This window comes from Echeneis naucrates, chromosome 7, assembly GCF_900963305.1.
Source record: "Echeneis naucrates chromosome 7, fEcheNa1.1, whole genome shotgun sequence".
In the NCBI taxonomy this organism is placed as follows: domain Eukaryota; kingdom Metazoa; phylum Chordata; class Actinopteri; order Carangiformes; family Echeneidae; genus Echeneis; species Echeneis naucrates.
The window spans coordinates 7,948,218-7,961,867 of record NC_042517.1 but is presented as its reverse complement, the minus strand read 5'-3'; the positions used below and the strand labels follow the sequence as shown (position 1 = coordinate 7,961,867).

Genomic DNA, 13,650 nt, shown 5'->3' with positions numbered 1-13,650 from the left:
TCCATCAGAGGGCCAACACACACAGACCAACAACCACTCACACTCACACTGAGACCTATAAACGGGTTAGAGTCACCAGTTAACCCAAACATGATGTCTTTGGACGGTGGGAGGAAACCCACGCAGGCATGGGGAGAACATACAAACTCCACACAGAAAGGCCTTCTTATTGTGCAACGTCTAACCACTACGCTGCCCATCTTGGAATATGTTGTTTGTTTGTTTAGTGTAATTTTTCTTGCTATATGTTTTGACTTGTCTTGCTAGAAGACACTTCCAGATGGGTTTCATATAAAAGTAATTAAAGTAGAAGTTGCAGTTATTACCAGCTGTAATTTCTAAATTTCCTTACCCACGTTTCAACATTTGTTCAGCTCTTTAACAACTGTGAACCTACTGAAATGAATCCATGTGATTGTTGCTCTTAACACTCCACTGACACAGTTTGGCCCCTTGAATAGACAGAGATGACCCCAGGTTAATAATAGTTAGAAGAAAAGCTCAGGTCTCTGTGTGTATTAGTTTGTGTGTGTCTGTGTGAATGTTTAAGTGGGTGAACCAGTACAGTAAAGGTAGACAAACAGAGATATAAGAGAGACAAACAGCAGAAGGCACAAATGACAGTAATCCTGGTTCTAGGGTTTCTTTAAAAGTGAAACCAGTAATGCTCATTTCTGTTTCTACTTCTGTGGCGGTGATGGTGGTGGCTCTGCCTCATAAACTTATCACAAATGAATTATGAAATCCAAAACAACCAAGCAGTTTAACCTTTCAAGACGAAAACAAATATTGTTGTAGTGTAATTGGACACTTTTGGGAAAACAGTGAACACAAAATTATCAGGCACATATTTTGACATCACATATTTTACTTCATTTTGTAAGCATTAACAAAATACATTTCCCTGAAAAAATGCAGCAATTGCTCTGTGACTTTATTATTCAATTAAACATCATCATCATCAATGAATGATTTAGGTAATCTGATATTGATATTTTTGGATGTATTGGTGTTCCTCCCCATGCAACATGATTTGTTTGCATTCTTTGTGTTTAGAAAGAAGGGGTCAATGGTTTCCAGAGCACAAAATGACGATTGACTGCAATTCCCACAAAAACAGTATTATGCTGCAAACACCCACATAACACAATTATAACAGAGCTTATAAAGTGTGGAAATATTATCATAGATAAAGTATTTCTCTATCGGTAAAGTCAAAAAAGTAAACCATGACTTGTTGCTAAATATTACTAATAATGCAGGAGTCCGCTTTAGTGTCCACATGATGAATTTGTGGGAGTACAAAATCAACATTTGAGAAATTTGACATTGTTTCTAGATGCAACATGTCATCAACACATTTAGAGATGAATTGAGGTAGGATTTTTTTGATGACTTGCCACTGTGTAGCTGTCTTCCATAATTTCACACCGTCCACCGGTCTGCAGCTTCACCTTCCCAAACCCAGACTTATAAGAAACCGGCTTTTGAATTGCTGTCCACTATGCATGAACGGGCAAGTTGTTGTGTCAGATTTTGTAACAACTGTCTTGAACCAACAGTTTGTGTTGGTTTCAGAAAGCACTGACAAAAATTCCAGTTGGTATTTTACCTCAATACTTAGCTTGATAGATTTAACAGATTTTAGCTTAATAGATTCTTTGATACATTAGCACAGTGGTTCCCAAATGTTTTCAGCTGGGCCTCCTTTGGTTGATGAGAAAGCTTTCGCACCCCACCCCCGATACACAGACAAATATTTAGTTTTTCAAATCCTTTGCAGTTTATTTTACACATTGTAATTAATACAAACTGCAAATATAAAAAAAACCAAACAAATAAATGTAATTTGCACTTGAACTACAACCTCTTTTGGAATAAAAAATAAACAATAAGATGACACATCAATCATTATTTTCAGTTCAATCATTATATTCAAATTTGTTTTTTTTTTTGTTTTTTTTTACTATGTAACAGTATTCATTATTGCTGTGCATGTGTGTTATTGCCATGCATCAGCAAATTCACCTCATTGAGTTTCAGAAATACGTCACTGAGGTATGCAAGCTTTAAGGAAAGGAGATGACAAAGTGGGAGAGACACAGCGCAAAGCCAATAGAAAAATATGGTTATTTGAATAAAGCTAACTAAACTAAAGAAACGCAGGTATGAGGTGTGTAAGTCAGTGGCATCAGTCATGTACATGTAGGTGCACTGACCATGTAAGGTGTGGTGTTGTGGAGTGAAAATAAATGAAAAGCCAAAGAAATCAAAGGTGCGGGCGCTGGCAAGGAGGAAGAGAGCCCTTTGGCATCCGGTGGGCCAGGTGCTCCGGATCAGGTTGATGGGCTCAGCTGATCACCTCGGAAAAAACACACAGTTGCGTCACTATCAAGCAAAGGGAAAACCCATAGCACCCTAAGCAGTCTGGGCAGGGCCGTCACTCACACGAGAGCCAGAGTAATGGGGATGGATGGCAGTGGAGGGGCGAGTCAGTTTTTTCCATAGTAATGTGACTACGATTTGTCAAAGTCTCAACTAGCTTGCTGGGAAACACTAAAGTGATGAAGTCAACCTTCAGTGACCACACAGCTGTTAGTAGCAGAGTCCAGGTGAAGGGACCCTGATTTTAGCCACAGTGAAGCAGAAGTGGATTTTACGTGCTGCTGTTGACTAAGCTTGATGGGATGAGAGCTGAAGAGCAGTCTGGATTAAAAAACTGCTGACTCCTTTCCCCCCACTATTCGCTTGCGTTCCATCCTCTCCTCTCTATGCTCACTTTCATCAAGTTTCTGATGCCTGTTATAAAAACAATATAAGAGAGATAGACAGGGACTCATTAAAATCATATCTCTTCTCTTACCCTCAGTCTACCTGCCCTCCTCTCCCTCTTGTCATCTTCATCAGACGTAATTATGACAGCACAACATGGGAGGAGCCTGCACAGTGAAAATTATACTTTCAAATCTTGTTCCAATTCAGCCATTCAGGGAACGTGACCTACATTTTAAACTTGATCAGAGGAAGTACAGGAAAAATTAGGTAAAGATGGAAAACATGAAAGATAGAAAGAAGAGAAGTAGAAAAAGAGGGAGATGATAAGCGAGGAGAAGACGGAGAGCTACAAAGAGAATATGTTAAAGAGGAAAGCCGGATGTCAGGCTGTACAAGTGACTGTAGCAGCTGAGTTAACAGAACATGGGATCAGTAATGCTGTCAAGCTAGAAAATGCCAGACAGCAAGGCAGTCTGGAAAAGCACAGTGGGAGGAACTGCTTAGTTAGGGTACGTGACTGATGTATGCGTTTATCCCCCCGTGCTTTCCACATCTTCACCAACCAACCCCATCCTGTAGCACCTTGCAAAAAAAAAAAAAAAAAAAAGGAGAGGGAGGAGGGTTTAGTGCCAAGCGGGCGGGGTGATACAGTTCATTTGCGCCATGCATTGTGGGAAGGAAAGAGGATGGGAGGAAACGGTTGAAACGTGCAGAGATTTACTAGCTTAGCTCTGGCTGCAGAGGAGCTAAAATAGCACTATTTATGGCAGCTGGGTGGCAGGGGAGGATGCACGGCTGCAGGAGGACAGGCAGGACGAGAGCTGGTTAACACGGCTCAGAGGGAAGCTGTGCGTGGTTTGCAGTCGGCAGAAATTAGAGAGCCAAGCAAGGTCCGGACACAAGGGAGTATCAGCTCACATCTGTACGAAGAAGAGGAGGAAAGAGGAAGACAGGAGTGGCAGAGGAGGGGTGATGCTTTAGTTTTATTTTTAGATGCTGAAGGGTGGTCTGCAATCCATTTCATTTCACTCGTCTCGTCTCTCGTGATATCTGTTTGTGTCTTAGCTTGTGCCTGCGCTTGAATACTGTGTGCGCTTGTATGGAAATATATATAAATACATACATATGGGTGCGTGTCTGTGAGCAGTATAATGCTTTTCACTCAGGGCATGGTTTTGGCTCTGCAATCATTCAGTGCTGCAGTCAATTTGTGGTTCATTTTACCCTCTCTATATTTCTGGGTGATTGCAACTATTCTCTCTGCACTTCTGTTTTCCCCGACAAGAGAGATGGACCATACTCTGTGCGTATCCATCCAAATGCACTGTCAGTAAGCTGCAGCTTTCGAGTTGGATTAATAAATGCAGAGTTCATGTGGTTTGCATGATAAAAGGCGCTGGTGCATGCTCTGAGTCAGCAGGGATGTTTAAACTAATCAATAGCATTTAGCTTCAAAAAAGGGAAATTGAATGACTTATGTTTTATATCAGTACTGCCCTCTGAACAGAAATCTTTCTTTTCTTCCTTTGCTTCATTTCAGACCTTGCTTCTGATGCTCATTTTACCTCATGACTTTCATCACTAAAGAAATTTAAAATGATAATAAGTCCTTCAGCCTCGTTTACACATGTTGTGGTGGCCATCACTGTTCAAACCAGCCCAGCCTGATTTAAACTCCAGTGGAGACAGCTTATATGTGTTTGGATGCGGTTTGGGAAATTAAAAGTGGGAAACGCTTGTGGCTTTTTAGAGGTTAGAATAACATCAAACCTGTCTTTTTTCCATCTGCAGGTCCAGGAGTGGTTGTGTCTGAATTGTCAGATGCAGAGGGCTCTTGGCATTGATATGACCACACCTCGCTCTAAGAGCCAACAGCAGATTCACTCTCCGTCCCACCAAGCCAAACCCATCGTCCAGCCTCAGCAGCCCGCACCTCAGCCAAAACAGCCGGCAGCAGCAGTGCAACCCAAACCTTTGGCACAGAGTCAGTCCACCCAGAGACAGCAGCAGCAGCAGCAGCCCCAGTCTCAGCCCTATGGCCAGACGCAGCCCTATTCCCAGTCCCAGCCGTACTCCCAGTCCCAGCAGTATCCCCACTCTCAGTCCCACACCTACCCTCCGTCCCAGCCAGGGCCGCAGACTCAACCTCACGCCTCCCCAGGAATACAGAGACATCCAGGTCCTGGTGGTCCCCAGACTCAGTCAGGGCCAACTCAGCAGGGCATGAGGTCCGACCCGTACTCTCAGAGAGGTCCTGGAGCTCCAGGAGCTGTTGGAGGTCCTGCAGGAGGCCCCGGCCAGCCTACTGGTCCACGGATTCCCCCTGGTGCCGTGCCCCTCCCTGGCTTGACAAAAGCGCCATCCCAGCCCGATTTAGGTCGTGGCTCTCCAATGCACCAGTCAATGGCTCGACACCATGACCAGACCAGAAGCGCTGGCTCTTCTCCTGCCCACAGACCTCCGAGTCAGGCCCCTCCTCCTGCCCAGGATGGTCTGACTAAACTGTTTGGCTTTGGAGCATCGCTGCTCAATCAGGCTAGCACCTTGATCAGTGTTGACCCTTTGCCTACTGCCTCCACCCAGCCAAGCCCTGCTCGAGGGAAGGTGGTGTTCAGCAATGCAACTACTGAAAACAGGCAACAACAACAACAACAACAGGGGGCTGCTGGCGGAAAATCATTTGGGATGGGGGGCCCACATGTTCCAACTCAAATGGGTGGCCCTCATGCACCGAGCCAAATGGGAGGCCCTTATCCACCGAGCCAAATGGGTGGGCCTCATGCACCAACCCAGAAGCAGCAGCAGCAGTCCATGCCCCATCAACAAGGCATGCCGCAACAGCAGTCACCTGCGCATCATCAAAAAGGGCAGCAAGGACAACAACAAACACCTGCTCATCTGCAGAAAGCGCCGCAGAAGCAGGAGCCTGTGGCCCCTGTACCACCTCCAGAGCCTGTGAAGCCGAAAGTGAAATGTCCTCTTTGCAAAACGGAGCTGAACATCGGCAGCGCTGATGCTCCCAACTATAACACATGTACGCAGTGTCACAGCCAAGTGTGTAACCTGTGCGGCTTCAACCCCACGCCACATCTGGTTGAGGTAAGGGCAATGTTACACATGTATACAGCCTGAACAGACATGTTTTCCTCTGGTAATTTATTTCAGAAAGACAGTACTAAAGCACACAGGCTCACATAGATACTTATGATCAGCTCCACCCAGACAGTTGATACCATTCCAGCGCAAATTGAAAATACTATTCATTCCACCGTCAGACCTCTTCCTCTACACTGTGTTGATGCAGTTTTTTCATTTCAGAGTTTCTTTTAGAGTCTCAGTTTTTATTTCTGCAAAAACTCTAATTCCTTTTGTGTTCTGTTCATTCTCTCTATTTGCTTTTTTCTCCACACTTTCTTGACACTGAATCCAGCAGCCCTTCTTTCACTCTTTGCTGCACCACTCCCCACTTTCTTGGTTTATGTAATACAATGTTTAGTCACCAACTGTTGGTGCTAGTCTCAGTTCACGAGACCACAATCTTCTCCTGTAGTTCCACGATGAACCACAGTTTTAGTTGCTTTAAACTGTCAAGACCTCGACCATTGAGGTTAAACAGAAAAACGCTCACATGTCATATGGATTGCTTTGGAAAGCAGTGCACCTGCATTTGTGTTTTACATTATACATAATCTTTAGCCTCCTTCCATTCATTTAATTACATTTTACAGTGCATTAATGCATTCAATATAATATTCGTCTAATTGAATAATACTGATCTTACTTGAACTTTTACTGATCACAATCTTTAAATTCCTCGTCTTTTATTTATCTTATCCTCGTTTATCCACTGATTTTTTTTTTTTTTTTAAATAAGGTAAAATAGCACATTTGAGACATTACATTTGAGTAAGTTTCTGACAAACAGCAGCCAGTATTTTGTCAAGTTTTCTTCTGTTTATGGGGAAAAGCTATACCACTGACTCACCTTTCTTCTGCCATCCCCACATGGTCTGTATTTTAGACCCAATTTCACAAAAGATTATGAATCCAGTTATTTGAGCACAGTTTCAAAAGAAACATAGACACTTGGTAGTGCCCAACTCTTTTAAGTCCTGTTCCATTCAGAAATAGGCTGCGAAGATGCAAAGAATCTCCTCAGTACATACCAATTTGTGGCAAGACTGCACCCATCCACAAGTCACTCAAAACGACATACTCTCAGTTATCTGAGTTTACCAGTTTACCACCTGTGCAAATATGAATTGTCCTGTACCAGGCTTTAAACATCTGCTGCTGCAGTTCATTTTGGCACAAAGACTAACAGGATTTACTGCCTCAGTAGGTCGCACCCAATGAGTTGCATCCAATAATTCCGAAAAAGATCCCAGTCCCACTACGAAAGTCTGAATACTGCCTGATGGCGCTGCATCTTCTGATCTTCTCAGTGGTCCATAGATCCACAGGGAATGAGTCTCATTAGCATTCTCATTAGCTCCCAACTTGTCTTCTACAGCTAAAAATGAGGTTGATGTTATTGGGTTTCAGTAGTAAGTCTCTACAACTGTGTTGATTTCTCTGTGGCATTTGGGGCGAACTTTCATGGTGTAGGCGGGAGCTTGATGATTTGGAGATTTTAATTCAGTGCCAAAGTAACTGAATAGTCGTTTGTTTTGTTTTATTTTGTTTTATAATATTTGCAGTAGTTTTTAGTTGTCCTGTTTTGGCTTCATTTTTTAGCTCTGGAGGTGGTAGTAACTTTGTACTTACCCATTAGTGGTATTGACACAAGGAGTTTAGCTGTTTTCACTGCAGCCTAGTTTATATTTCTTGAAGCAAATGTTAATATACAAACGGTCCATTTAATCTGGGCCTAAGTGGGATGGCGGTTTTTAGGGAAGAGGCAAAAAACAAAGACATCTCTCTCTCTTTCTTCCCTCCAAAGTGATCCAACTTAATCTGTCACCTCCCCTTTATCGATCCAGACCCAGGATTAGAGTTGAAGAAGGAACAAGAGAGACGGCAGTGGAAAGGGGAAGGAGGGAATTTGAAAATATGTTGGTGTATGTAGGAAAAAAATTAGGGACACATTTAAGGAAGAAAGAAAGGATATTTGAGGAGTAAGAGAGGGGAGGATGTCACGAAAGATATATAGAAATGTACAAGGAAAGGAAGCAGTCATTAGGAAATTAAAAAGCAGGGAAGTACGGAAAAGAAGAGCAGGGGAGGGAATAAAGTGATGAAAGAAGGGACTGAAAGAGGCAAGGATGCGTGTAAGTCAGTCAGTCAGTGAAGCAGATTGAGAATGGCTCATGTTGTATTTACTTTGAGGCAGCATGATGCCTTCAGGGTCTCTGGGGAGTGTGGTTGTTCATAGAACTGCACTGTAGTGTAGTGTCACTACCACAAGACCTAGAGATAATATACAGGGTTATATATAACTACTGCTGCTGTGTAAAGGCCAGTGATGAACACTTTGTACACACACGCACACACAAAATGTTATTTAGACCGTGACAAATCAAAAACATAAAAACTGTCACACACATGTGCATCAAAAGATGACATATTGTGTAGAATGAAATGTTTGTGTGTGAAGTGGGTTAAAGCCTCCAGTTTCTAGAGGTGAATGAAAATGAAAGAGGACATAAACAAAGAGGAGAGGAGTGAAAAACAATGTCAGGAGAATCAATATAATAAATTATATGACCACCTTTCTGATGTGGCATTTTTAATGCAACTAACTTGAGACTTTGTCAGACCAGAGAAAAAAAATTATTAGAAATGAAAAACATGGAGGCCAGTGATGATGATAGACAATGACAAAGAATGAATCAGTAAAGGCTTCTTGAAAAAGAAAGAGGGAATGCAGAGAGAGAAAAGGTTTTAGAAGTGATAAAAAGCAGCTCAATTAAATTAAGACGAACGGCAAGATGTGGACAGAAAGACCGAGATGATAAAAAAGACAAATTTACACATAGATGCAGTGGCCAAGGAACAGATGGAGAGGGAGCTGGAGAGAGGCTGAGGAGAAACCAGACATGTAGAGCTGAATCACGTGCAGCCTCGAGTCCAGAGGGAAGACAGGGTAACACACACACACACACACAAAAGACAGTAAGTAGAACAGTAGGGAAAAGTAGGGAAAAATTGAGTGAAGCAAAGAGGGAAAAGAAACAATGAGATCACTTTGGTTTTTGCAGACTTGAATGTTATGAGCCCTAGTGCTAGACGTATTTATTTGAATTTTAAAGGCTTTGAGACCAGTTCCAGTAAAAATATTTGTATAATCAGGCCTCATTCCTCATTTCCTACATTTTTAGCCAATATGGCGAATGGCAAAGTTTCAGTCGGCTCTACTGAAACGTGATGCTGATTATGAAGAGAACATCAGGTATGTGGTGACCTTCCTTGATTTCTTCTTCATGTTGCAAATCAGGATGAGAAGATTTTTTATTACACCACAGACCAGATTCCTAAAAAAACACACAAAAGCAGAAATATCCACAGGCATTCTTTTCATCAGAATCAAGTACGAAAGGTATGATTCTCAATCATTGACAGTTTGCCCAATCTTTACTTCCACTCCAATAATTCGCCATAACTGGATGAAGATACTCCCTAATCCTTCATTTAGCATTGAAAATCACTGCCTATGTCACAGTGTGTTATCACACACAGCTGAGAAAAGAACAAGAAACGGCCGCAACTCTCCTCCTTCACTCTGAATGTCTTCATTAGCTACAGAGAGATTGAAACTGCGATCAGACACAAAACAGTTACTGTCATGTATCATCTATACAACTCGGTTTAGTCCTCTTGTCCTCTTGTCAGTGGATGAACGTGACCACTCTGAGTACTTCTCTTCACTGTGCATCATGATAGACACTGTCGATACAATCTATTGTATTCACTGAAAAATGCATGTGTCTGATGAGGCAGGGCACAGGGGGTTTAGTTCAGGAAAGACAGGACACACTGTGATAAAGAGGCAAGGAGGATAAGACCTGCTTGATGTATCAATAATTCAGCAAAGTTGTTTTTAAAATATAAATAGCGGGAGAGATTAAATATGTAAACGGGGAGACAGTGTCTGCTGGAGCGGAGTCACGTGGCATCGGACTAACTTGTTTCCTATGTCTTTCAGTTAGCTTCTTCTTTTTATCAACTTCTTTATTCCGCCTTTTCTTCCTTCCTTCTGCCCGACAAACTCAGATTGTGTTTAAATAAGTCAATGGAGCTATTGACGCAGCGTGAGAAGCTGAAGTGTGCGTTTTTGAAAAAAAATTGTCCATATGTATACATTTCATGTAAATGTCTGAGCAGAGAATTCAACATGAAGCCATTAAAGAGAATAATTCAGTGTGTGGTGATGAAAACAACCTCCAGATGAAGCTCTGAATGATGACACACCATGACACATGCACACGCGCACACACACTCAGACACATACAGCAAACGCACAGTCACATGCAGAAGCAGGTGTTGGTGAATGAGTGAATGAGGCCATTTCTCTGTCCAGTTTGTCATTCAGACTTTCACAGCTGTCATCACTTCTGTCGCAACCATTACGCAGATTACTGTGGCCACCAGTCCACCTGGATATTTGTGCACGTTTGAGTGGCTTGTTTGTATTCGTCTGCTCATCTCAAGGCAACTAATTTGGAATTGTGACATTTCATCTGTGTAGGTTTGTTTACGCACATGTGTGTTTGTGTGTACAGGGAAATGATTGAAATAGAAAGTATCTAGTGTGTCCAGCTTTGTTTGTGCAGGAAGCCTGTTGGTGTGTGACGGTTGTGTGAAAGTACACAAGAAGGGCAACCACATGATTTGGTTCAGCAGTTAACATTGCAGTCTTACTATTGTTATTATTACTCTAATTAAAGTTACTCTATATTTTTATGAACCTCGCTGACTGCTGCTGTAGCAACCATTTTATTGAAATATCTATCTCGGGCTCACAGCACTTGGCCTCAGGCAAACAGCACAATGGCCAAATAGTTAACACATGATTTAATGAGCTTTTCTCTATGCTTTTAATTATGTGTGTACATGTTTGAGGAATTTCTATTGAGCTTACTGGTGGTCATAAAGGTTGCCGTCAGCACCGTGGGGGTCGTTAGGGCTAATGGGGCTGAGCTCGTTTTTGTTTATTTTATATAACACGTCCGTCATCAGCTTCGTCTTTTCTTCCCCTGCTCCTTTTACCTTTGTCCGTTCTCTAATTTTGCCCACTCAACTTCACTCATTTGTCCCGCTTTCTGTTCCACGGGGAAAATTAAATCAGAAAATAACAATGTGTAAATTGAGGCGCAGCAGGCAGACACTAAGATCAGCAGAGGTAATGGAGTGAGGAGACAGCCACAGCAAGACTTTCATTTAAAAAAAAAAAACTGAAGCTACACAATGTCCCATAAAGTGTGTGTCAATGCCAGATAAACAAACACCACAAGGTAACATCTACAGCTGTGATGACAATTTGTGATTGAGAGATAGATGGTCAGAGAACAAATCCTCTCACTCTGATGCACTACTTATACATGGCTGGATATAACACACACACACACACACACCCAAATCGCTTGCATTGTGTACACACACAATGTAAGTGATATAGGAGGTGGCCCACATATGAACACAGCCACACTAGCCCGATTATATACATTATGTTCACACATGTAAAGTACAATGCTTGCTAGAAGACGGTAATTAATGGTTATAATTACACACCCCTGCACACATGTATGTAAAAGCTCATAAACGCACAACTGTGGGTTGGTAGTCGACTGGACTATTGTGGCTGTTTAGAAAAGCTCTTCTATTCTCCATCTTTGTCATGCCGTATAACTGTGTTAACAGCTGTCTTCAATATGATTTGCAGGTGCATATTTGTCAATCTTCCCAGAGGTGTGAGGGTGAGTGTGTTTGGCCTCATCTGCAGAAGTGACCAAACCACCCATCAATGGGATGGCTCCCTTTTACTAAACTTTTTTGCCTGGAAAAGGGTCCAAGTGTCTGAGAAGAAAGCCTGGCCTTGAAGAACCCACATTAGTCCAAATCTGACAAAAAGCATTAAAAGCACTAAACAAGACTTTGAGCAGTGTATCAGGAGAGAGGAGTTAACAGAAGGTGATAAGGACTGGGTGAGTCATATGCCTGTATTTAGAAAGAAGTCAGAACAAAAATAGAGGATGAGAACAGCAGCCAGTACGACAGGGCCCCTAATGGACGGACGTTTCAGTGCTGCACTTCACGACATCTCCCTCCAATTAATAATACAACGTCTCGCCGTCTTCTCCTCTCATGTCCTCCCTCTCTCTCCATCCTCTTCTCCTCACTGCTTGTCCACCTGCTACTTCTTCAACAGCTCCTTTCATTTCATCATCTTTCTCATCCTCTCTCTCCTACCCAGATTTTTCCCACTGGGATTCAGATTTCTGATCACGGTCCTGCTCTGAGTGTAAATATATCCTCCATATAGTCTTCCTTATTACATCCGTACTTCTGTATAGTATTTCTATGTCTCTTTCTCATGAATCATCCTCCTTGATCTCTAAGCTAAGACACTAAACCTTCAGCCTGTCCTCCATTTACTCCTTGCCTTGCTCTTTCTCTCTGAGCTCTTGACTTATTCAGCAACTCCACTAACTTTTTTTTTTTTTAAGAATTCATACAATATGCATTTAGAAACCTGCAAGGCAAGGAACTTCTGCTTGTGTTGGTTTTTTTCTCCGCCAGTTGCTTATCACATGAGTCACTGAAGTAATGACACAGTCAGGAAAAAGTAGCCATCTGCTTGTTTGGATTTAGCTGTAATCCCTCCAAACTTAAGTGGATAGTTGGTTTCTGAAGTGCTCTGAACTTGTAAAGGTGGTAATTTAGAATATTCATATTCAGTGTTTTCTCCTTCCTTTGTTTCGAAGATGGAATTCATTTTCACAAACAGAGATGATTGTTTTGTCTCAGGAAACAGAGCTAGACCTTAGCCCTCTATGACACATTAACGCTGTCTACTCTCTTTATGCAGTGTATAATCACGACCCCCTCAGTCATTGGAAAAGCAGTCCCATACAGAATAAGATTTATAAGTTATGTTGTGTTATGCTGTGTTAAAAAACTGAAGTAAATTGAGGGCAAATGTTGAGCCCCTCTTAAGGTTTGAATATGTGTAAGCATGCATATTTTTGTGCAGTAGGCTTGAGAGCATCATTGCTTATTCCTGAAAAGTAAAACTCCAACACCAGAGAACAAAAACAAAATAATAAGAGCTCTTACTAGTTTAGCAAGTTTAGCAAGAAGGTTCACTGTTAGATTTTTGAGTTTTAAAACACACTTCTGTGCTTATTTGTTCTTCTGTGAAATCATTTCTTTCAAGTAAAGTTTCATTACCCTTGAATGGCTAATTTCTTGTGTTGATTTAGACTTTTTAGTAAGCTAACAGATTTCCAACTGAAACCCTGACACGACGCCAATCTATCCGGCCCCTGAGAGAGATTCAGCTGATTCAGCATGATGCCCAGATCAGGAGCAACTTTAATATTTGAATGTATCTGACTTTTTGTCTGGTATTTTATTAATGAAGACTTTCTTGCTCATGTATCTCTGTCCTGAATATATCAAGTTCATTAAGTATCACAAATTCACTTTGACTTTCACTTTTTTGACTCCCTTCTTTAAAACCGTGTGTCAGCTACAGCCCGTTATTGGCTTTAATGTGGTGGCTGATGTCTGAGGTGTACATCCTTTTCTGCCCTCCCATATATCCCATGCTCATGTCAAACTATTTTAATCATCAGTGCTTTTTGGCTTCTTCTTTTTTTTCTTCATCTTCTTCAAGAGTGACGTCTGAGCCCAGTCTCGTGTGCTAACTTGACT

At 41.9% G+C, this 13,650-nt stretch overlaps 1 protein-coding gene across 1 annotated transcript in view; it reads left to right on the top strand.

Moving 5' to 3' along the window:
* bsna (bassoon presynaptic cytomatrix protein a) overlaps window positions 1-13,650 on the top strand; it is a 123,701-nt gene that overhangs the window by 52,450 nt on the left and 57,601 nt on the right. The window contains exon 3 of the mRNA XM_029507033.1: window positions 4,567-5,874. Coding sequence (XP_029362893.1) covers window positions 4,567-5,874 — 1,308 coding nt within the window. The remainder of the gene's footprint in view (window positions 1-4,566; window positions 5,875-13,650) is intronic.